This window comes from Sebastes fasciatus, chromosome 12 (genome assembly GCF_043250625.1).
Source record: "Sebastes fasciatus isolate fSebFas1 chromosome 12, fSebFas1.pri, whole genome shotgun sequence".
NCBI lineage: Eukaryota > Metazoa > Chordata > Actinopteri > Perciformes > Sebastidae > Sebastes > Sebastes fasciatus.
The window spans coordinates 2,022,338-2,048,427 of record NC_133806.1 but is presented as its reverse complement, the minus strand read 5'-3'; the positions used below and the strand labels follow the sequence as shown (position 1 = coordinate 2,048,427).

The following is a 26,090-nucleotide window of genomic DNA, read 5'->3' as shown; positions in this document are numbered from 1 at the left end:
GCAGTTTTAACACTAATACAGCCACCTCAGCTGCCTCAGTGTATCCATCCATTATCTGTAACCGCTTATCCTATTTAGGGTCGCGAGGGCGAAGAGAACCCACGCTAACACGGGGAGAACATGCAAACTCCACGCAGAAGGGCCCCAAGCAGGGAGCTCTAGCTGTGCAGCACCTCCGTATATATTTATGAACATTTGTGGCTGGTTGAAAAGTCCGCCGCCGATGTCTGAGTGCAAGTGAATGCAGATGACCCTGCCAGCTGCTGCTCCGTTTTCTACCGGCCCCGGCAACTTCCTGTGCCGCCTCTCCTGATCCTGGCCGCACGCAACGAATACTCATGACTTTTTTTCCTGCTAAATGTGTGGTTGGGGTCGCCAACTTCCACCATTAGTAGTAATATAGAACAGCTGGAGATGGATTGGGCCGGGTTTTTTTTTTTTTAATAATAGTAACTACTTTAGTAAGGCTAGAACTAAAAATGAATTCTGTATCTGTTTTTTGCTGGTGTGCCAGCTGCCTCTCTGGGTGGCACACCGGCACACCCTGGCACACCTATAGCACACCACCTCTAACTTTAGACCTTCAATTACATTGTTATCTTAAAGATCACATTGGCTGTGGGTTAAATGATGATGAACCGTCACGCTACAGGGGTCATGGTCCAGCGCACGCAGCCACATGCAGAATACATGATATCAGGGTTCAAATTACAGGGGTGATTAGGGGGGTATGAACCGCCTCATTAAGACTTGGACCCCCACCCGAAAACATTTATGTGCTAGCTAGAAAGTGTACTGAGGACGCCTTCGACTGTCACTATATTCCCTGGCAGGTTGCAGCAGTCTCTCAACAGTCTCTCTATTTGAAGGTAAAACTGAAAGTGAAATGTTGGTAATTGTTGACTCCATGTTGGCATGGTGATGGAGACTCCCCCCAGTATTCCTGTCTCTAAGGAGCCACCTGCTGCGTCAACAGACCCGCTGGTGATGGATTCACTTAAAGGTCCCATATCGTGCTCATTTTTAAGGATACTAGAACATGTTTACATGCTGTAATGTTAAAAAAACACTTTATTTTCCTCATACTGTCATACCTGTATTTACCCTCCGTCTGAAACGCTCCGTTTTGGTGCGTTTCAACGGAATTGCAACGGAATTGCGTTGCTAGGCAACAGCTTGGGTCCATGTTTACTTCCTGTCAGCTGATGTTATTTACATACACTGCAACAGGAAGTAAACTGGGACACATTTAGAATGTTTTTGTTTAAAACTATGTAATGGTCTAAATATTGTATATTTGTGACATCACAATTGGACAGAAATCCTGACGGATTGTTTCAAACGCACAATTTCTGAATACGGGCTGTGTGTATTGCTCTGTACATTGAGTGTTTTGATAGTTTAACAGTATTTACAAAGCACTTAAACCTGCCTTGGAAATAAAAAAGACATGAAAATCTCACTTTTTACAATATGGGACCTTTAATACACTTCCACTGAAGCTTCCTGTGACACGTGAGGCACTCATTACTGCTCAGGAATCTGATCCGTCTCTTGCTAAATGTTTCTCTTCCATGTCTCAAACAGATGGAAAGCTGCTCGTGTCCTTACTTCTTGGATGCACATGTGAACCTCGCATGAAGCAAACACGGTGTGTCCACAGTGCATATCACCCTGAATCCCAAGGAGCGCTGGAGGCACTGGCATCAGACTCATATCCATGCTGTAGAAATACCGCTTGGGTACCAGACCGGTATTAAGTGGGCTGGAAGGTTCCACTGATGGTGTCTACATTGGTGCTGAAGTAACTATTAAGTAACAAGCTATCGTTATCTTTTTGTACGTTGATTCTAGGGATGACAGGATACTGTAGATGGTTTTTGCAAAAACACTTTGCAAGTTGTGGCTCCTCTTACAACTTAAGGTGTTTAAAGTTGAGGTGAATGCAAGTAGTGATGGGAGCTGGAGCAGTCCTTTTCCATTAAGATGCACACGGAGTGATGTGTTGTTGTGAGGTTAAGGATGGAAACGGTGGTGATTTTGCAGTGAGTTAATCAATTAATTAATCTTAACTACTTTTAACTCATTGCCAGGAAGCCCCTTAAGGGAGAGCTGCCAATTTTGTTACGTTCCCTCTCCTCTCCTCTCCTCTCCTCTCCTCTCCTCTCCTCTCCTCTCCCTCTTTTGTGTGTGTTGATGGGAGTTAGATTTAGAATTGTATCTTCTCTTTTGGGCTATTTTATTTATTATTGTGAATTTATTTCTACTCAGGGCTGGTTGGTCAGAGCTTCTATATGTGGCAATAAAAGATTGAAATACTGAACAAAACGACTCCTCATATTCTTCATCTAGGTTTGTGTTACTAGAAATAGTACTTTTTATTTTATACACCTGACTTGTAATTTTGGGCAATCTCTGGCACACAAATTTCCTTTTGGATTAATAAAGTTCTATCTCATTTTATCTCTTAATTGCATAGAAGTCATAGGGAGGAGGTCTAGATGGGTAGTTGGGCATACTGTACAAAGCTCAGGACATTGGTACTGACAAAGGTAGGATATTGTAGGAATAAAAGAATAGATATGTTTCAGTGAATTTCCTCATGCTGAAAATATAGGCCTCATCCGAGAACATTTTTGTTCTAATCCTAATCCTCATTTCTTTTTTTACTTTGAGGTTTGCTCCTACAAGTGTTCCAAGTCAGATTCACCAAACTCTCTTGAACCTGATGTCACCTCTTCGTGAGGAGGTACAACAATCATGAGATGTGATCATTGTGACATAACCGGCACCCCTAAATTGCTGGGGCCAGTCCCCAAATTGCCAAAACGGGGCCACTGGTTCTGTTCTGTTTGTGTTCAACTTCTATTCACAAAAATGTTGCCAAAGAGTGAAAAGAAGAAGTTCACACCAAACTTGCTGTCGGAAATCAACATGAGAAATGCAGCAGTGTCAGTGGTGGTACTGGGAGACCTGAAACAGTAAGAAAATATGAATACAGCTGCCAACAATGTGCCATCATAGCAGAGTACTGTGACAGGAGTAAAGTGAGAGAATTCCCCTAACTGCTGAACAGCCTTTAAGCTTCCATGCCAAAATAGGCCTAACCAAAAAAATCATTAAATCACAAATACAACTTCTGTACATTGGCAACCATGATAACCAACTGCTGATCTGAATATTCATTTTGCATTAAAGGGACTGTTTGTAACTTCTTACACGTATAAATCAATCCGGGTCGGTGTCCCATGCGCGCTCGGGTGTGACTTCGCTGTTCAGACTGAGACTCCAACACAAACTACAGTGAAGCACCAAAACCTCTTGGTTGTATCTAGTGAAGCCCGTCTGTTAAACAGTGTTGGCCGCGGTCGGAGGACGCGGGGGAGACCGTAGCTTTGGTCTCCAGGACCGGAGTCTCTGCTGTACTCTGCTCCTCTGCCTGCCTTCACTCACACACCGCGCTCTTTCCTTTCGCTCCACCTCTCATGTGCATGCTGCTCACTCCAGACCAACAGAGGTTTCCCGTGTCTTGTGAAGTGACGGGGCTCCGCAGAGAGAAACGTTACCGTCTCCGACCAAAACTCCGGCGTCTCCCGTGTTCCCTCCGGCCGCGGTCGGGAGGCTGAGGCGGGAAAAGCCAACACTAGGATCAGCATTGATTCATGGAGAGACCTTCGTCTGGTCAGCTAACATTACTGCCAAGCAGCTGAAATATAGAGTGATATTGTGCTTTTAGCTGACGTGTGTCGCCTCACTGTGTTGAGCGATGCTCGTTCATGTCTGTGTAGAGCGAGCACAACAAGAGCAACAGGATGCTGACTTACGTTGACTTATCAGCCACAGATGTTGCTGTTAACAAGACATTCTGTTATTCACTGTAGAACTAGAGAATGTAATAAGGATCTCTGATACCGGCAGATACACACACCAACATGTGAATAAGGGAGTTCTGGCAATTCTTTTTTTCCACTTCAAGCACTGCTGAGAAGCGGTGAGTCACATCATCCAAACACTGCCCTCACTGCCCCTTTCAACAGGTTCAAATAAGTTCTCAAGACCAACAACAGGCTAAATTAAACAAACATCCAGAAAGCCCAATAGTGAACAACATTGTGATCTATATCTGAGTGAGCTAGTTCTAGTGTTTAACCACAGTGTTTTGGGGAGATTTAGAGGTTTCAATCTAGTCTAGATCAATACAGACTCATTGGGTGGGTCAACGCCTTCCTGCCCCGTTTCCAGAACACAGTGTCCAGATGCAGGAAGCTAATAGCTTATATCAATCACAGCCAAAACCGGTTCCATGGCACTGCCATTGATTGTCAGTCAGCAGCAGGATGAATGGCATCTCTGTAATGTGGTGGAGACCAAGCCAACAGGATCTGTGTGGTAGAGGAGTGAAATGTCCAGAGGTCCTCACAAGACTGAAAGCTTTATCGGTGAGTAAGTGTATCCTCAATCACTCACACTGAGTATATCAAAGAACTAATGGAGTAGGGTGATGAGAAAAAAAAGAAAAGAAACCTCAAAAACAACTTTACATTTCTAAATGACAAAACCATGGTTAAACAGGCCACACTGCAGTGGCTTCGATTGTTTGATTGATATATTTACTGCTAATCATGTACACTTCACTAACATTTGCAATGCCACGTTAGAGGCGTGGCTCTCGGCAATCATTGACATTGCACTCTTGTTATTCCTTACATTTATGGCTCATATTTCCAAGCTGCTGTTCCTATTTGGGGGATAATGGAAGTTTAAGCATAATTATTTCCCACCAACAAAACACCGGTGAGTATTTCTTAGTTGGTGGCTAAGAACTCTAAATATACCATGTTTCATTAAAGCTTCAGTAGGCAGTATATTTTTGGCATTATTGGGAAAAAATCCCATAATAACCTTTCAGCATATTGTAATTCAAGTGTTCTGAGAGATAACTAGACTTCTGCTCCTCCTCATGACTCTGTTTTCAGGCTTTAGAACATCTAGCCCGTGACGGGAGACTTTGACCAATTACAGGTCATTTCATTGAGAGAGCGCATTCCTATTGGCTGTGAAAGTGAAGCGCAAACCTACACTGTGGCTATGCGTTCTTCAGTTTTTACTTTGTAAATGAACAATATACTCTCTGTACATAAATCATTTATTAGTTAGTCGGTATTTTCTTTTAAGAATGTCTTTTCCACGTGTTGATGTAATTAATTCTAAGGTCTCTGAACTATAAGTAACTAACGATACTAGTTAAGTGTAAGATTTGTGATGGCCGCCGGTGTATTTCCAAGATAGAACTCACACAAGCACTCAACATTTAAAATCAATATGGTCAAAGAATCTTTTTCTCCTCTTCCAGTTGGGATGATATATCCTATCATATCACAGTGAGTGCCTCTCTTTGTCACGTCAAACAGTTACAGACTGAAGGACTAACCTGTAATCACTAACTGTCATCATTTTGCCCACCCACCACCCACATGCCCATCATAGCCACCATGTCTCGGTCTTCTGTTTACAGGTTTCCTTCTTTCTCTATTGATAATGGCTGATCTCATTTTGCATTATTTTGTCTGAGTCACTTGTTTTGTTACCCATCTGTGAACTGATTTGACGTCTGAAGAAAAGGAGCGTGGTGGTTAAAGGAAAGAAAAGGCTTCTTTTTTTTATTTTCTACATAAACAAACTGAAACAAACAGCAAATACTGCTGGAAAACATTCAATCAATAGTGAAACATCATGCCTTCACTTTTTTGATTCTTGGGAATCTCAAAACTGAAGTTGAGAAAAATACATTCAGATGAAACCACAGTTAGGGATGTCACGAGAACCGATAACTTGTGACAACACCGGTGTTACCGATTATACCAGACATTTTAAAAGAAAAGATGACGTCAACATGTGCAGAGCGCTGACTGTGATCTTTACCGTCGGGCGGTGGTGTGTCTGGCCTCTCCGGTAGAGCTTTTGCTGCGGGGCTCCATTGCGGGGGTCTACCTGGCGCCGCTGCTCCGTGCACACCGGCTGTGACGGCTCCATCCGCCTCGCGGCGATTACCTCATTAACATTATGGTTCCCTTATAGTGTTGGGATTAAACGTGAAATATTGCCAAATAGGTGCGTTTGCTTTTCGCTTCAACAATAAATCCTCTGCCTCCTGCTCCTGCTACTCTGAGCTGACGGACCAGATGTGTTCACGGTCAGTATGTAGCGTCCGTCGTCTGACTATCGATTGATAACATGCTGCTGATACGCCAAAATGAACTAAATGGGTAAATTATTTTTATTTATTACTTAAAGGCTACATGCCTCTGGTTTTTGTAATGTTCAAATGTTTTTAATAAAAGAGTGTGTGTTGAATTACATGGGATTATTTTCACTGACACACTGATAGCTGTTGTTGCCTGTTGGGCTGCAGTTTGCCATGTTATGATTTGAGCATATTGTTTTATGTTAAATGCAGTACCTGTGAGGGTTTCTGGATCAATATCTGTTATTGTTTTGTGTTGTTAATTGATTTCCAATAACAAATAGATACATACATTTGCATAAAGCAGCATATTTTCCCACTCCCATATTGATAACAGTATTCAATACTTGAAAAAATCTTCCATTAAGGTACATTCCGAACAGATAAAAACATCTGCGATCAATTTGCAATTAATCGAGATTAACTGAGAACGTCATGCAATTAATCACAATTAAATATTTTAATCGATTGACAGCCCAAAAAACAACATCTGCTTGGACACAGTGACCTACTGTATACCTGTATGTCATGCTTTAACAAACAATCTGATTTCTATATCATGTTCTTAACTATCACATTATCTGTTGTATTGTTTTGGATCCCACCATAGTTCTGGTCCTGTCTAAAGTCAGCCGTCTCAAGGCTTAAATAGTACCTAAACATCACTATTTTTAGCCGTGCTAGCGGCTTGGCTCTGGGGATGACAATGCCGGTTGCTCTGCCGGTCACTTTGTCCATCACATTTGGATCAGTCTGAAATATCTTGACAACTATTTGATGGATTGCAGTGACATTTTGTTCTGACAGAGGATGAATCCTAATGTCTTTGGTGATCCCCTGACTTTTCAAGACTGTCCTTTCCAAGAAGAATTACAGCATTAGTCGTTTCAGCAAGTTCCCCAAAAGGACATATGTTTCCGGTTAAGTGACAAAGTCCTATAACAGCTGTAGGAATTATGACGGGAGTAGAGGAGGAAGTCAGGTGGCGCTGCTATAGTCCGTGTAGGGAGGAGGCCGGGGTGGATGGATGGGTCAAAAACACATTGGATTTTAACACGGGAGGCCACTGTTCTTCTCTCGTTTCCAAACTACAGTCAACATTGGTTGACCCTAACCACGATAGCTATGTAACCTTAACCAAGTGTTTATTGTTGTAACATAATGACAACAGTCCCCTAACCTTAACAAAGTAGTCATTTTAACCCGAACCACAATGTTTCTCTAACTTGATCCCACAATGTTGTCACATCATAGAATAAACACTGATTTGGAAGGCACAGAGAAATAATGTCTTCCTGAAGATAGGGACATTTAGATTAGATAAAAACAAAACATGCATCGTTTCAGAGTGAAAACGACAAAGTATTTTGTCATTTATTTTGGAGGACTTATTGGACTTTTCATGTAACACCACCAGCAAGTTGACAGTTTATCTGGAGAACTATTGGACGGATCGTCATAACTTTGTCACATTCATGTCCTCTGTAGTGTGGTGGACATGAATTCCAATCCTGCATCTTTACACAGGATTCTGATCTCTGAATCAATGAGACAACCCAGCTGAGACCCAAGGAACAATACTGTACTTACGGACATTTGGGAATTCATGACCCTCATCCCCCGTCTTTATGGCCACTAAATCAAATGTACTTTAATTGAGGTGTTGTGCAGGGCTAAAACATTTTAATAATAGGAAGCTTTGTGATACATGTTGAGTTGTAGCAGGAAACCACCAAGGTTGGAATCTATAATGTTGTGTAATTGTTTAATACATTTTTATCTAATTCATCAGGTTTTATTCAGTGCTGTGCTGTGCGCTCTTACAGCCCGTTCTCAGTCCCAGGGCGACGCTTTGTCATGGCCTTCGGCGTTTGATACCAACGCACAAGGCTAACCTTTAGCGCCGGTACAAGATGCACCGGGCGTTCCATTTTCATCCCAACTCGGACACTTTCAACAGTAAACACTCCCGTGGTGACGTAGTTTAAAGTCTGAAAGAGACACAGGGCGGGTGGAGCTAGCGCTTGTCTTCTCAGTCAGCGTATAAGAGTATAAAAGTATTCAAACTATGGCAAGCCGTTTTACCATTTAATAGCTAGACAGGATATTCATTAGAGATATCCCTAATTCTATTTTGACTAGGCAAAACTTTAATTTTAGATATCCGTAATTCCATTTTGACTAGTACGATATCTACATTCCTAGATTTCTAAATTTAAATTGTGACGAGTCAAAATAACGTTGTAGATATCTCTAACTGGAGTTAAGGATTAGAGACATCTAGAATTAGAGTTTTGACTGTAGGTGAAATGACGTTGCAGATATCTGTAATTACGTCAGAAGGGGGGTGAAGCTATTCAAACATACTATGGTGCTGCACTGCAACATTCCACTATAACGTCGTTTTAATTACTCAGAATGACGTTATAGATATCTGAAATAAGAATTCTGACTGGTCCCAACGTAAATACGACTAGTCAAAATGCAATGGTGGATATCTTTAATGTTAATTTCGGATAGTCGAGCTTAGCTATGAAATAAAAAGAACGGCCATATTCAAACTGTCTCAACAACTAAACCCCTCCAACATGTCTCTCTGAGCTGTCTCTCTGAGCTGTCTCTCTGAGCTGTCCCAGTCCCGTGGCAGTTCTCATATGACATGATCCAGCATTAAGCCCTCCACTGGAGGATGACTCTCATTTCACCTGTTAAGGCAATCAGTCAAGTTTTAGGTAATCTCAGATCTTCTGGAAAGCTGTCAGCAGTGCATGCTGGGAGCTGAGCAGACACACAGGCAGTGGAGTGTTTGCTTGTGTTTTGCAGTGGAAGGAAGGGGGTGGCATTTCCATTTGATTGGGGATTAAAGGTCATGAAGAAGTATTTAAACACTCCTGCTCAACTTGGGGCTAATCATTCCTCCCCAGCTGTGAGTCGGAGGAGTCGGCAGCGCTCTCAGATCACCGTTGTCACAGTGTGTTGTCTCCCACTTTGCGGTGACAGAGCCTTACCCACCCAGTAATCCTCTGCAGCAAAGTTTGGAGTAAGCTGACGGCATGGAAAAAAGATAAATATGGATTTTCATTTTGTACCCTGTAATGAAAAATTGCATAGCACTTTCTCTCGTTGCTACATTTATCTCCAGTACAGTTTCAGATATTCCCATACTGTAATTTACCACAATGCACAAAAACTTCCCACCTTGGGTTTTTTTAACAGTCCAAACAACTGGGACTTATTTAAAATAATGATTTCTTACTTCCAGATTAAGCATACAGACATTTAACATCTACTAAGCTTCTCAGCTTTCCCACCAGTGCCAGGCTGAGTAAGTAACACATCTATGTGCACAAGAAACTTCTCCCACTTAGAGAGGAGAGATTGAGGACGTCAGTGACAAATGTCTTGCATTAACTTTGTTGTTTATTTTTCCCCCGGAAGATGTGAAATAACCCTATTAAATCAAGTAGTCACTTGGCCATTAATCTCAATGCAGCTGACTAGTCCCTCAAAGCTAATGGGGTTTAGAATTTGCATGAGGCGAGTTTACCCACAAAGCTCCGCCTAAGAGGATTGCTGTTCAGACAGAGAGCTTATTGTCACACTTGTTCATAGACATGGATTAACGATACCAGGCCCAAAGAACTCCACTAACTGTGGCAGCAACTCGCAAGTTCCCCTTCATTGGCTCAGATCTGTGTTTCAGAGGGACGGAGAGTCAGACAGTCTGCAGCATGCATCGCAAAATACTTCCTATTTGTTCAATTTATACAAATACTTGTCCAGCGCCAGTATGTTCAGGCATCCGTCAAAATCATGTCCTGAAGCATCATGCTTGTTTAAGCTATAAAAGTAAAGCCAAATATGATAATTGAAATGATTCCCCCAACTCTTACCTTTCTGTTTCCTACATATCAGTTTCTCTTTCAATATATATTTTTTTGTCATATCATCGCAGCGTGGCAGCGCTCCTGAATTCCCGCTCTGTGTTGTCAACTTAGCTTTTTACATCATTTGAATAAGCCTCTTTCAGCGCGAGCGTGTGTGCTGTGTTTCATAGTAACGAAAGCAGCTTTGGAGTCTAAATATAACATGTATCCACTGCATTAATTCTTTAATATTTATCAGCAGGAAAAAAGGTGCTCGAAATGTGGCTTATATCCGTGTTTAAAATTCAGTAAGGGAAACGGCAAAAAAAAAAAATTAAATACACAAGTTGTGCTCAAGTTCTGACACGGTTTGATCAACACACACACACACACACACACACACACACACACACACACACATGCACTCACAATCAGACTGCACCTTCAGGACAGCACAAATCCTTCAATATCCTTTGGAAAAAAACCTCTATCTTGTCTACCACTGCCCACATTGTGTTTCTGATCCACAGTGTGAATTACAATAACATCCTGAGCACTGACTCTCTCTGGTGTGATAGCTGCTCAGGAGTGACAACAGGCTGTTATGATACAACATCAGAAGTGGACAGTTTATTCCCTCGGCGTGTCGGGGATGTGTAGCACATCATAGTCACGGTGTAATCCACCTCGACTGTGGAGCAAAAATGACAAAAGCAATGCAAACCAAGTTATTAAAAGGCACTAAATCATTCCACGTTCTTTTGTGTTCTACTCTATCCATCCATCCACTCCCGATACTCAATGATTTGTGTTCAGGGTCACAGGGGACTGGAGCTAATACACAGATAGACTGGTGAGGTGACGGCATTCAAAGGCAGACAGCCAAGTGAAGACCGAGCTACGGATCAATATTGTTTTCGCCTCACTCTGCTGTAGCTGAAGAAGAGTTATGAGATGGAGAGCACCAGACACCTGAAAAGTCTGTCCGGAGATCCAACAGGGGAACCCGAAGGTGTGTCTTTGCTCAGTTTTATGGCATAGCCACTAGGGCTGGAACAATACACTTGTCTTGCGATTCGATACTTGGGGGCTGATTCAATATGTATTGCGATTTTAAGTATTGTGATTCAATATTACGATTTATTTTGCCATTTTTGTTAATTTGTTTTTAACACTAGACCATGGGGTTGAATCCTACACTTCTAGGAACTTTTACATGATATGACGTCACGTTACTCAGACTACAACAAAAGAAGCAGTAACTTCCTTCGCATACTCTCAAATGAAGCAAATACATTGATTCTGGCATTAAAAAATCTATTTCAAAATTGGTAATTTTAATATATATATATAATATATGACTCCAGTCATGTCTATAATAGCTGGGGTTGGGACTGGGATGACATGACGGACATTTCACCTAGTAACTATCAATAAGTGAACAAAAGTAGCACAATTAAAATGTACTAATCGTAAATAGTGATGGGTTATCATCTCAACCCTTACAGTCTGTGGCTTATAGAGGACAGGAAACCTAGCAGCCCCGACACAGTGTTGTTTTAGCACATGGTGCTGCCATGCATATAGAGAAATCTCACTCCCCAAATGACTTTGTAAACAAGATGTGAGGGCAGTGCCAGTAACATAATTCCTATAAGGGAAGGAATAAGTGTCAGGAAGCAGTTATTGCATTATTTAGAGTGTCATAAAGAGCCAGGCTATTGATTTGAGAGCAGAAGCGGCTCAGCAGTTATTTCTGTCATCGTCACCCTCATTAAACTGATGTATGACACTTGCTGTTCTCCTTTGTGCCTCTCTTGCTTCTGTTCTCCATCCCTCTTTCACTCACTTTTTTAATGCACTTTGTCCGGCTGGATGTCTATTCAGGAAAATAAAAATGTAAGGAAGACATTTGTTGCCATTAACTGCCATTGAATTGTGTGTTTGGATCATTGGTGAACTATATGTGACCACCTTTCACAATTACTGTTATCCCTTATAGCTAGATTAAACATATACCGTATTGTATACGGTATAGTTAGCTCTATTATTAACATGTTGTGAAGAGTGGGAGGGTGGTTCTCCATCAATGAGCAAACCTATTGGTGGAAAAACAAGGAAATGACTCAATAAAGAGGAGAAAGAGAAAAAAAGGGGAGGGGGAAAAGAAAGGGAAAGAAGGGGAGGGGGAATTAAAGGAAGTGAAGGAAAGAGATGAGAGGTAAACAGAAATGACTAAAATATGATACAATGTGATACTAAGGCAAGGTGGACCCAATACTGTCTTATGGAGGTCTACGCATGATGAGTTCCTCCATATATTACTATAATCTCATCCACACATTGACTACTAAATGACCTTAACTTTCAATAGTTCAATCTATTAAAATACAATTTTTATACAGTGTTATTCCTGAAGTGATAACTCACAGAAAAGGAGAAAAGTCAATCTCATCATTGAGTATTTTGTTGCTTTTAGTTGTACAATCCAAAAGGTCTCTCGTTGGAGTAGTCTTTTCAGGCGGTCACCTCCTCTGATGTCCTTTTCAACAACTTCTAACACTATGACTTAAAGGGACTATTTGTAACTTTCAGAAATGCTTCTTAACAGCGACACCTGTGGCTGTGAAATCAACGAAAGTCAGCGTCGGGCTCACGCTTGCTTGCTCTCAATATACCTGAACGAGCATCACTCAACACAGTGAGGCGACACACGTCAGCTAAAACCACAATATCACTCTATATTTCAGCTGCTTGGCAGTAATGTTAGCTGACCAGACGAAGGTCTCTCCATGAACATGATTTAGGTCTGATCCTAGTGTTGGCTTTTCCTGCCTAAGTGCAGGCTAAGGCAGCGGGGCTCTGCAGCGTGTCTCCTCTGCTCTCTCCGCCCGCAGCCGGAGAGAGCAGAGGAGACACCGGCACCTGGTCGGTAACGAGAAGACAACGTAAATCTCTGTAGAGCTCCGTCACTTCACAAGATACGGAAAACCTCTGTTGGTCTGGAGGAGCTGCAGCAGTTATTTCTGCACAAACGTCCACTGTACATTCACTAGATATTCTCAGAGCTAAACTAACTCTTCTGCAGTGTGGAGTGAGCGCGCGTTCACGTCTAGAGGTGGAGCGAGCTGAGCTGTCTGAGTGAAGGCGAGCAGGCAGAGGAGGAGGGTACAGCGGCTACACGCGAACGCGCATATGCGAGCGCGCATGTGTGCCGACCCGCTACATTTATACGCTTACAAAGTTACAAATAGTCCCTTTAATGTATAGTGTAATAAAGATTACAGCTTGTAGATAGAGAGGGGGCGTCTACTGTACCACAGACAGATTTGCCAGATCGACCAACAGCTTGACATCAACTTCCTTAAAGCAATGAACGTTAGGTTTAATTCATAGAATTTAACTGCCCCATCTGTCCTCAGAGGGGTTGTAATATTATTTTTTTTAAGCAACACAGGTGGATTCCTCGGCGTTCACCTACATCCAAGACTTTCTACTGCATGCTACCGTATTCTGTGGCTACTAATTTGTTTTGCCTCCCTGTGCTTTATATTTTTGCATCCTGTTATTACTTTTTTTTTTTCTGTGACTGTTTGTTAGATTTTGAGAGGCAATTCTTCAGTCAACTCCTTTGAGTTTTACAAATAATAAAGCGCTATGTAAAGACCCTGTGTGTGTCACTTTGATATATTTGATATGTTTTTTCTTTAACATTGTGTGCTGTGCCAGAATATGAAATGTGTGTTTTGTTTTTTTATTTATGTTCATAAACATTGTAACCTGCCCGTTTATGGATATATATTGACAAACTTTTACTGGTTGGCTCTAAAAACAAAGAAGCATGTTATATCCGTTATGGTTCCTTTCAGTTGACTCTCAGTCAAGGTTTGAGTCAATTTCATTTTTACTTTATACAGTATTATGGATGTACATTCTGCTTGTATTCTGTTAACTCTGAGCATAAATGATTAAAAACTCAAACATAATTCTGCCATTTATTTTCTTAAACTGTTACCACAACCTGAAGATATACTGCGTGTTCTGTTCTGTTTGGTCTCTTTCATTAAAGTTTCATTTACTATATTTTTCAACCATGTTTTTAAAATCATACCTTTTCTCTCCGAGGATTTTGTTTGTGTGCGGTCCTTCCTAAATCTTGTACTGCCTCCGTGTTCACCTCACAGGTTGTATATTTGTATCTATTTTCAGTGTCTTTGATTTTCTTTGATCCTGTTTTTATTCTCCACCTTTTGAAGCACATTGCAATTTTAAAAATATACCTTCGTGAGACGCTTGTGTCAGTATGAAAGAGTGAATCTCGGTGATTTGAAACAGTCTGAACGTCCCTTGTTGTTTTTAATTACAGTGAAGGTAGACAGAATATTTTTTTTAAATTCAATAATAATCTTTCAGCATATTGTAATTCAAGTGTTCTGAGTGATAACTAGACATCTGCTCCTCCTCATGGCTCTGTTTTCAGGCTTTAGAAAAAATCAAGCGCGTGACGGGAGACTTTGACCAATCGCAGGTCATTTCAGAGAGAGAGCGTTCCTATTGGCTGTGCTACGGCTGGTGGGCGGTGCTTGGTGTTTCCTCAACTGATCTCAACATGGCTGCCGGGTCACAAACTTTCTCATTTTACAGCTAAACAGTACACTACAAGATGATTCTGAAAACGTCTGAGGAGAGAAATAGGCATTACAGTAACAGAATATTGATTCATATTTGATCAGCGCTGTCTAGTTTGACCGTTTGATCTGCGAGTGATTGACAGCTGCTCATAGACGGCAGACTCCAGATCAGCTCTGATTGGTTGTTTTCCTCCGGTCTGTGAAATCCTGCAGATGCCGTTAGGAGCACCGGAGGACACCGGAGGACACAGAGGACACAGAGGACACAGAGGCACATGCTTTTTTTCACATCACCTGTCTCATGCACTACTGTCACGATATAGCGAACGTTTTGTAAAAAATAACTTTTTTTAATCATATTTGCTCCAATCTCGCCTCCTGATGCTTTAAAGAGGTCAACAAAACGAAAAAAACAATAAATACATAAAGGTAATATGTGAAAGTTTATGGCTGCACTAATAAATATTTCTATATTGACAAGGGATTAAAGGACAAAGTGTAATGTAATAGGTGTCACGCAGAGTGAAGATCCCACAGTGACTAATCACACAACTGTTTTAATTCACCCTCATCAGTCCTGTTTCCAGAACCAACAGGTAGCAACACTGTGATAAGCCTGTTGGACACTACCTGCTCAGCAGCAAACAGCCAACACAGTTAGCTCTGACATAGTGGAACATTCAGCAGCTCAAGAGACAGATATTTTTTTTTCTCAGGAGTTGACTGAGACCAAAATAGAGCTAAAGATAGTGAATATTGAATTCATCACGGGGACACAAACACGACTTGAAATGATTGATAATGTTGCTCCTTAACTGCTGGATGTGTAAATTGCTAACAGTTGCTACCATCAACTTTAGAAGATGATAAAATGTCCAAAAGGAGATGGATGGGCCCAACAAACACAACGCTTTCATCCTTCATCAGCTGTTCATGTCCCGTGGTCACAAAATTTTGTCTCATTACAAAATATTCCGCTTCAATCCGTATTTTTTTGGCGTTTAGCCTTTCAAAACCAGCCAACACTGCGGTCAAAAACCTTTTCTTCCCTGCCTGACGGACACAAAGGGAGGCACACACCTGTATTAACGGCAGTTTAGTTGCAATCTAGCAGCACCATAAATTACATTTATATATAACCACAATAACACAAAATTATATTTTTTCCCTTTTTTTAAGTTGATGACATCATAAAAAACGAAGACCTGCAAAGCTTCATTCTAAGACCTCAATAAAAGCTTTGACGATTTGGAGATATTATCACGCACGTGTCGGACAGTAATATGGCGTGCTGTGCAGTTAATTGTATGCCGTGCGTCCTGCTGGCCAATGTGCAGGTGTTGGATGATGGGCTGCTACTGGATGATCTCCGCGCCCAACATCAGTTTCCAACCGGACATCAGGAACTGTAATGTCTGTGAAACTTGGCTAGAGAGGTCCAGGGGTATCTCTTTCCTGTCGTTACCTCAATACAGTAAAAAGCTAAACACTTCCAGTCGAGCTCCTCTTATTAAAATAAAGCAAAAAAAGTCATCCGTCTCTGTTTACTGTGTGGGTTATGTGACTCATCCTGTATTTTCTCTCCATCTGTCCACTTTGTGTTGCTACTGTGGATGGTGACGCCCTTAAAGAAAACTGACGGAGGCTGTTTATCACTGTTAAAAATGATTTTAGGGGAAAAGGCTATAAAATACTTCAAATATTACAATATTTATCTGTGCCAATGTGCATTTTATAGAAGTGGGCAAGTTGGTTTGCACTTATATTCCTGATGTGAAAATCAATTAAGTAATGATAAAATGGTTGGGCAGTTATTGCTGTAAAATGGAGGTTGTTTCTGCAGACTCCATAAATGCTTGATGGAGCTGAAGGCGAGTGCGTTAAGTACAAGAACTTGTTGACTTTGCCAGGATTGTGACGGCTCTGCTGGCAGGAAACCCAATCTCTTCTGCTCAACTTAAATAGTGGGCTGTAATATTATTTCCCTCCAGTGGGATGGTGATGACGGTAGCTATTCTCTGTCCCTCTCTCACACACACACACACACGCGCACGTGCACGCGCGCGCGCACACACACACACACACACACACACACACACACACAGAGTGGTTAGTAATCATGCCTCATCTGCTAAAACAAAGATTTTGGTCTACGTCCATAAACATGAAGAGCTACTAATGTGAGAAAAGAGTAAATAAAGGTTGGCCTAGAAGATTTCTGCTGGAAATAAACAGTACACATTGTATTTTGTATAAATGCGTGCCAGAAAGTAATCAACAACACAGATACCAACCTTATAAACCCTTATATCTGATGTTTTCTTATACAATAAAATGCTACACACTCCGAGAAATAAATCCGTAGAAAAACAGATAATGTCCTGACTGAAAATCACACGGACATTTTCTTCAACTATAAAACGGAAATTTCTGTTGATTTACTGTATATCCTCCGTACCGAGCCAAATAGCAGACCCAACCTTTACATTCTGGAGGGAAAACAGACGCTAACACTAGCATTTGTACGTTACCTATCGGTCTCTGCGGACCACCTGAAGCTAAAACTGAGGCTAACTCTACCTGACGTCCACTGGAGTCTAAAATGTAAGCATTGGCAAAACGGAAATAGACATTAATTGTTGATTTTTTTAACACAGAAGTGTGAGAAGGATTTCTCCACATCTGAAATTTGAAGTTAAAGTTTGCCGTGTATGATGGTCTCTGCCTCTTCCAACCTTCGCGCTAGTGGAGGTTCTTGTTCCCACAATGCAATGCGTATTTAAAAATAAGGATAAAACTCCTGTGAAAAATCAATACAGAAAATTCCTTCATATTAACACGGTACATTGGCCCGTACTTTTACAGACTTTTCTTAGAGTGCATTATAATAGGTCAAAAAACACATGGGGAGAATAACTGAAAACAGATATAGCTACTGTGTGGCTCCCATTATATTTCAGAAACAAAATAACTAAGACTACAGTCGTGCAATGTGTAACATCAATACTGCAGTAAGTTCAAAATAGACTACGAGTCTACAGTCAGGCTAGCAGCTGTGTTATGCACAGTGGTGCTTTGAGCTAAATGCTGACATCAACATACTAACACAGCGAGCATGACAATGATGATCTAAGTTTAGCATATTGGCAAGCTAACATTTCTTAATTAGTACTACAAAACACACAGCTGAGGCTGGTGGGGATGTCATTCGTTTTGCCGGTATTTCATCGTTAACCAAAGTTTTGGAAAAACTAATTTTGGACTGATGGTGCTAGCTTGCTCCTCCATCTTCACACGCTGGTCTCTTTTTGCTGGAGCAGTTCACGTCTCTGAAATGTGACATTTATTTGTAAAAATATATAAATACCCGTAATTATTAGCACTTTGACTTCACAATATAGTTGTTCTCATTTATATACTTTTCTGTTTCTGTTGTAAGATAACGGAACAAATATGGAATTTGATCACAACAATACGATATGTTGACCAGCTGTCATTACCAAGCTGCTGAGCTGGAGATAAAGTCATCATTTCACTATCACAACATCGACAGACACAATAAAACCAAAATACAGGCTGATCACAAGGACTCTGCTGTGAGATCAGCCACACTGACATTTAAAATGAGTGACAGAGAAAGATAAGAGCAACAAAAGGTTATTCAGGTACAGCCAGAAAGCATCTGATACCATCATAATGACCTGCAAATGTGTATTCATGTTTGTAAAAAACTAAAAAATGTCAGCAAAACAACTATAAACTTGAACATGACACAACTGTGAGGGAGACAGAGCTATCAATACTGCGTGGCTAAAGGCGTGTCCACACTGGGATTGTGTGCGATCAGCAGCGCGTGGCGGCTGTGGAACCTGTTGTTCTTTATTTCGGCGTCCATGTTAGCAGGTTAGAGCAGCCACACAGCTGCGCGTGCCCGCGTCTCTTCTAGAGATTCAAGGTCTTGACTATTTTTACGCGAGCTGTGCGCGGTTCACAGCAACAACAGACAGTGAAAGTGATCTTATGACTGTATATTAACATCATATCAGCAACATTACTACACTTTCGATGTCTATATCCGTAGAATATGTCACGGACAGAATTCCTTCATTTGTTAACACAAGGCTTTTATTCTGAAATATTTGCGTGTGGTAGAACATGCAGTGACTTGCATGGCTCCATAAATGAATAACGTACGGGGTTTTAATAGTGGATTATTACTGTTATTTACAAATTACCACACGTTTCTTAACCTTATTCTGTCTAAAATAACTATAAATGACATTTATAATGAAATTAAATGGCCATAATGAAAGGCAAACTCTATGTAGAAAGAAAGGGCTGACTGCAGCAGAAACGCAGCTGGTGTGAACACCCAACGCGTGAATCACGTAGCAGTTCAGCAAGGCAGTGGGTGTGGATACGCCGTAAAACGGCACTGGCTCTCTGGTAATTTTTCCAAATTATCTGGGATTCAATTCCAGATTGAAGGACCTCAGTGATTCAAGGTTTTGAGGATGCAGACTGATGACTAGTGCAATCAGGTTTAGCTTATATTATTTGTCCTCGGTGCTAAAATCTAGCATGTATCTCATTTAGCAAATTCTGTGTATTTTTAGTTTTTTTAAATGGAATCTTTTTAAAATATGTTTCCTTTGTTCAAGTTGTTGTGTTGTTGAATTAGCAAATTACCTGTGTAAACATTTCTGTCTAAATAAAGTGGTGAAAGTATGTGAATGTTTATTAAATTTGACCACTTCTGATAATTTAAGTTGCAAATTTAGTTCAACCTATAGGTTAGGAACATAGAGTTTATGGTGTCACTTGATATGAAGACAGTTAAACCGTATTTCTAAGGCTGATGCAAGCTAAAATGCATTTATTAAAATGTATTTTTGATAAACTATGAATTAAACAAGTTTGATCTAGATCCTCATTTCAATACTTAATTTGAAGATGCTCCATGCTCTTGGAAATAGAAGACAAATGAAGCTCAAATTCACAGTTATTTGGACAAAAAGAAATACACAGCCTACCCACGTCTGCAGTCATTAGTTTGTCTGCACTGTGGCGCTGCTTTGTTACAGCACAGGTGAACATCAATAAAGCTTTCTTTGGACATGTGTAAACAGAACCACAGCCAGTAGTGGACTTCACAGTGGCCCGGTTCTTTTTTTAGCACTGAGACTGTCTTGCTGTGGTAACTGGTAGTGTCTAGCCACTTGAGCGTCGACCGCCAAATGCTGAGCCTCAACATGGGCCGGTCGCCCCGGGAGCATCGATTCAGCCTGCTGTTTCATGAATAGAATGCCTTGTTCTATCGCATTTCCATTTTTCCTCCCTCCAGAGGAAAATAGGTGACAATCAATTCTTTATGCAAGTAGAGACATCTTGTATTGAACGTCAAGTAAGAGAAAAACACAGTGTGTGTCGAGAGAGCTTTTCCAGCCATGATAATAACAGGCTAAAGTTAGTTTGTTGGTCCCTCAGTGTTATATGGCAGCTTTGTTAAACTTGCAGGAATATAAAGGAGGGCAAACTCACCAATTTCAAAATAAAATAAACTAAACTCTCTTCAGATTTATGTTTAAGAAAATGTACCATTTTTTGGGAATGAATTCAAGCTGATCTTAAGGCCAGAGGTTAAACATCTGTCATCTAATCTTCTTGATTGGTTCTGATTCAGAATGAGAAATCCAACCAGGTTACCAGAGAGTTGGAGGTGTGGCAAATATCAGCTCTACAGATTGACAAACTACTATTTTTGTCCAGTCCTAGCACCAGCATTATTAATATGGAACTGTTAATGTCAGATGTGTAGGACAGGGGTTGAAGCGCTGTATTGTGGATGACTGCTCTTACCACAGTGGCCGGTCTCATTTTCTCGCTGAAACAGCAATGATGATGATGAGGATGGTGAGGACGATGGCTCCGGCCACCAGGAGGTAGCACTTCCTCTTCCTCAGCTGCCTCTGTGGGGAGAAAGGATTCAGTAGGTAGGTGGAGTTCAAGCATTAGACGGTACCCTATTGGACACTGTCTGCTGTGTAACACAAGGCGAGTCATCTCAAAGGAAAACAGTGATGCTGCTAAAGATCTCTGCGTGGTTTTGATGATTTGTCAGTTCACAAGAGTGAAAAATCTTCAGCTCTAAACCCAAATGTTTGCATTAGCGGCCCTGCAAATGTCAAGTGCCAGTTTAATAACCACAGAACCACAACACCCCCACTTGCCCTATGTTTTGTTGTTTTTGAGCTAATTTAATGCGACCCCGCAGCACACCTTTACATGCACTCACAACGTGCATGAACAAAAACAAGAACAAAGAAGGGCAGACATCTTGAAAGGGAACACGAGAGAACGAGGAAAGGGGCATTTCAACCGGATAAGATTAATACAATTGTAGAGGAGCTAGGAGATTCAAGGTCACGCTGACAAATACAGATAAAATGCAGCAGCGACTGAATGGGATGACTGTCCAGGGGTGGCCTGCACTTCCCTCCATCAAAATGCTGTGCAGTCATCCCTGTGATGGCTCTGCTGCACATTATTCTTGTCTGTGTGATGGCACCCTTACTGCCTGAGAGGAGGACAAAGAGGAAGGGAGGCGAGAGACTGGCAGATGTAAATCACCCGAATGAAATAATGTTCTTCTCTTGAGTGTACCTATTCAGCCCCATGTAGGGAGATCAATTCATTAGCTTGTTTAGGGTTTTGTGTCATTGCTTAACTTCAAAAGTTAAAATAATAATAAAAAAAAAAACTGGGACAAAATGATCACCTCATTAGTAAACGTATCATCCTCTGTGAGTGGGTAAAAACACTCATTAATCTAAGAGCATCTATAGTTAGCTACTGTTCTAAAACATACTTATTGTGAGAATATGCTCGAGATGGGTTTCAGTCTTAAAATCCATAATCCATAATCTACGACGCGTTTCCCATGACTACAGAGAGACTGGTTGGATTGTTGCAATCACAATTTACTTTATACGCTGCACATTTTTTGCTTTTGTATAAATTTATAGGGGCTTGTAACTAGATTTGCAGAATATTGTATATACAAATATATATATATATAGTACTTATTAATGTTATATTCCATTTCTGCCATGATATCCCCTTAATTGTTACACACGTGTCCTTTAAAAGTTGTAATAAAGCATGTTTTTGAATTTACAAGTTGTACATTAAATATATTGTACATGGTTTTTTTTTAAATTGTTTTAGTATTTGACAACTTCCTTCACGTTTCCCTACAGGAAAGTATGTCCGAATTTTTTACTTTATAAGTCGCACATGTACATGTTTTTTTCTTTTCTTTATAAGTTGCACCTGTAAATGTTTGTTTTTTTTCTTTATAAGTTGCACCTGTACATGTTTTTTTTACTTTATAAGCTGCATATGTGCATGAATTGTTAGATTTTTATTACTTTATAAGTTGTACAAAAATCTAATTTATATGCCAGGGATGCGGCAATTTGTCTGATTGTATTCTAATTCTTAATAAAAAAGCAATTATTCATTGGTTATTCATCATTCTGTGTTTAGAAATTGGTTCATTTGTTTTCATGTTAATGAAACGCGTAAGCAAGATGGCAGTGAGAGGTGCTCAAACAGCCTACACAGCATCCGTCATAATCTACACAGAACATGAAACTCAGAAACATATAAAAACCACACAATTTCATAGTCACTCTCATGCAATAAGTTATTTTCATTTAAAGTGCATAACGGTTCATATTTTCTGTTTCATTTCTAATATTGCCTGTGGTCAAATTTAGATTTCAAATGCTTCAAACATTTCCTCCACACAGCACATGAGCTTTATTCATCCATGTCAATTATTTGCCATGTCTGAAAAAAGTGTTGACTGTGTTACGCAAAAATATGAAAGTAAATAGAGTGAAGAGTCGGGGTTAGGGAATATTTCTATTTCCTTGTCTCCTCAGGCGGTGACGCTGTGTTGGAGCACAGAATCTATGTTGTTTTGAAATGCTTTTTTCTCCCGTTTTTTCCCTTCTCCAGCCTGTTTTCTGCTACAAAGGCAACGAGAGCAGCGGCGTTAGACCAGAGCCGAGGCTGGAGTCTTTAAATCCTGACGCGCTTCAAAGCACGGAGAGAGCAATTCATCTTCTTATCTGAGACTCAAAACAGGCTTTCTGTGTGGAAGAGAGAGGGAGAGAGGGAGAGGGGGAGAAAAAAAATGCTGTCGAGTAATTTTCCGTTTAAACGTTCCACTCCACAACAATTTGCATAAGCAGCCCTGCGTCTGTGATAAGAAGATTGGTAATTTTCAAAGGCTCTGTGGGGATTGAGAATTAAAAGCCTTTCTCCGCTATCTCCCCTCTTGCAGCTGGCCACCGCAGATTCCCCAGCTTCTCTCACGCGTTTCCTCCTAAACTATGCCTTATAAACTTTCTCTGCCATCCTCTCCTTCCCTCTGCTCGCTCTGACAGTGCTGAGTCGCTCCCTCTCTCTATATACTGTATTCCCTCCCTCCCTCTCTCTTCCCCTTCTTTTTCTATCCCTCCCGCTCGCTCATCCCGGCACTGCTGTTATTTGGGGGAGAACAAGGAAATAAATAAGGTAGAGGGGGAACAAAAAAGGGCTTAGTATAACAAAGGAAGTGTTGCAGTATTTTTAAACCAGAATTTTCCAGATTGCAGGGCAGGCGGAGAGGCAGGACAGAGAGACTCGCAGAGGGAGAGACAGAGGAGGATAGAGGAGGGGATGCTCTTATCACCAGTGACTTAATCTGCCAGAGAACGGTGTCCTCAGTGCTTCACTTCAGGGCCTATGGGTGCTGCAAGCCCTCAGGGAGAAGACAGCACCTTCTTCATTCACTTCTAATATCTAATATGAGGAGAATAGTTCATATTTAAGCTGGGTTACACTCACTATGGGTTTTTAAAGATATCGGATATTTTACATATTAGGTTTCGTAAAGTTATCGCCGGTATATTAAATCATGATGTTGATGGCAAAGAATCCTCTTAAAGCTTCAGTAGGCAACAAGTTCTTGGCATCATTGGGCAAAAAATCCCATAATAACCTTTCAGCATATTTTAATTCAAGTGTTCTGAGAGAAAACTAGACTTCTGCTCCGCCTCATGGCTCTGCTTTCAGGATCTAAAAGATCTAGCCTGTGACGGGGGACTTTGACCAATCACAGGTCATTTCAGAGAGAGAGCGTTCCTATTGGCTGTGCTCCGGCTGGTGGGCGGTACTTGGTATTTCCTCAACTGATCTCAACATGTCTGCCGGGTCACAAACTTTCTCATTTTACAGCTAAACCGTGCATTACAAGATGATTCTGAAAACATCTGAGGAGAGAAATATATATACATATATATATATACATATGTATATATATATGTATATATATATAATATATAACAGTAACAGAATATTGATTCATATTTGATCAGCGCTGCCTAGTTCGATCGTAAGTATATGCATTTCCTTAAGAAATTAATTCTCCGCGAGCAAATTTGACAGCCATCTGGATAAATGATCGCCATATTGCAGTCAAAAATTGTTAAAACTATCAAAATTAGATCCAGCATGCCAGAAAACATATAATTTCACACCAAGATCACTCAAATTCATCAAGTAGATGAATTTCCATGAGATAAATCATAATGCCAAATTTGGTGCTTTTATCACTATTTGCACGATTTGATTGAAAATGAATGTTATCCGCTCCACTATAATATATATATATATATATGTTTAATGTGTTTAGAAACAAATCTCTGAGACTTTAAGCTGGACTAACTAGTGCTGCCATTTTTGGGAAGAATGCACCAACTATTAACTGTTTGGAATATTAGGGACTTCAATGCCCTGAAATCGTTGAGGTCATAGGAAAATATTAACCATCGGTCTGATTATTATACAAAAAGATGCTGAAAAAAAAGAAAAAAAGGCTCTGGAAAGGAGCTCTGTCTTTGTTGTTCAGACACTTTGAGGTTCAGCTTTAAGTTATTATTTCCTATGTGGAGAATAATTCCCCATAATGACCAAATCAAAATGTTTGGTAAAATAGGGTGCATTTCTAGACATCCATAGTTTAGAGGGACAGCATGGTCTTCTCGGGTGCAGTGTCAGTTTTGTACATAGAAGTCTTGCTTTTAACAGCTTTCTCACACGTTCATATGAAGGTCAGCGGTGCTGGTCGAGAGCGAGGAAGAGACAGAGAAAGGAGGAGGTGGAGAAGAGAGAGCATTATCGGTTCGTTCACCTTTCCATTTTTCAATATGTCTAAAGCCCTCTGAGTCTTTTAACAACCATACACCATTTAAAAAACATTTATCTATCCGAGAGAGAATGCAGCAAAGCGGCGTTATAACCGTTAAAGCTGATAGGACGGCCATACAAACCAACTATCTATCTCCTATCTGCCTCCCTCACATGGAAGACAGACTCGCTGTGTCTCTGGGAGAAAAACTACTTACCGTGTGTGACATGAGAAATACCCTCATAATACTACAATAATGCAATGCAATGATAATGGCCATAATATTATTTTCCCTTTATCGCATCTGGTCGGGAAAATTGGAAGTCCATAAAATAAATAATGTTTACAGCGGAACTGCCTCACTTGTAATCGGCTTATGTGCAATTTACATAAAACTCAGAGTCCCATGCAGTCACCCTGATTATGATATTTAAGAAGAGCAGCAAATAAACACAGACTTCACGGCCAATCCTGGCATCCTGGGAGGAAGCCCAGCGACAACCATTGTCAACAATGGAACAAAAACTCACACTAGCATCAGCATATTTGGGCTTTTATTAAAGATTGATTGGCCTTTTGTTAAAATAAATAGCCAGTCATGTCGTCTACCTCTGACATGGTTGACACTCTCTGACCTCCACAACGTACTGTACAGAAAACAGGTGAACTCAGACTGAACAGGTCATGTCAGACCCTGCTGACTTACAAACCAACGCAACATTAGCCATGATTCCACACTGTGTACATGGCCTTCAAATAAAATACGTACACAAACAACATAACATAAGTAGGGAAAACACATCACAAACATCACTAACGTAACTTCAAAATAACTCAACAACACTTTGGGACACCAACAGTGGTGTTCTGGTTGAAAGTCCTGTATTTGTTGGACCCATCCACCTCCACTCCCTCGCACCATAATCAGTCTCTCACTTATTATTCTACGTCACTAGCTCTGCAACACAGCCTCACAGCAGTGCATGAAAGTCACAAAATGTAATGAATTAGATTTGTGTACATAGACAGGAATTTCCCCTTTTTTTCGTGATGCTCAGCACGACTTTCAACAACATACTTTTTGTGCATCTTCCTACAAATGTCAAGTA

General features: G+C 40.7%; 1 protein-coding gene across 2 annotated transcripts in view; it reads right to left on the bottom strand.

The window, feature by feature from the left end:
• Positions 1 to 26,090, bottom strand: part of tsnare1 (T-SNARE Domain Containing 1) — a 151,976-nt gene that overhangs the window by 4,398 nt on the left and 121,488 nt on the right. For both annotated transcript variants that reach the window (XM_074652601.1, XM_074652600.1), the window contains exon 11: positions 20,601 to 20,710. In XM_074652601.1, coding sequence (XP_074508702.1) covers positions 20,615 to 20,710 — 96 coding nt within the window. In that variant the 3' untranslated portion in view covers positions 20,601 to 20,614. The remainder of the gene's footprint in view (positions 1 to 20,600; positions 20,711 to 26,090) is intronic.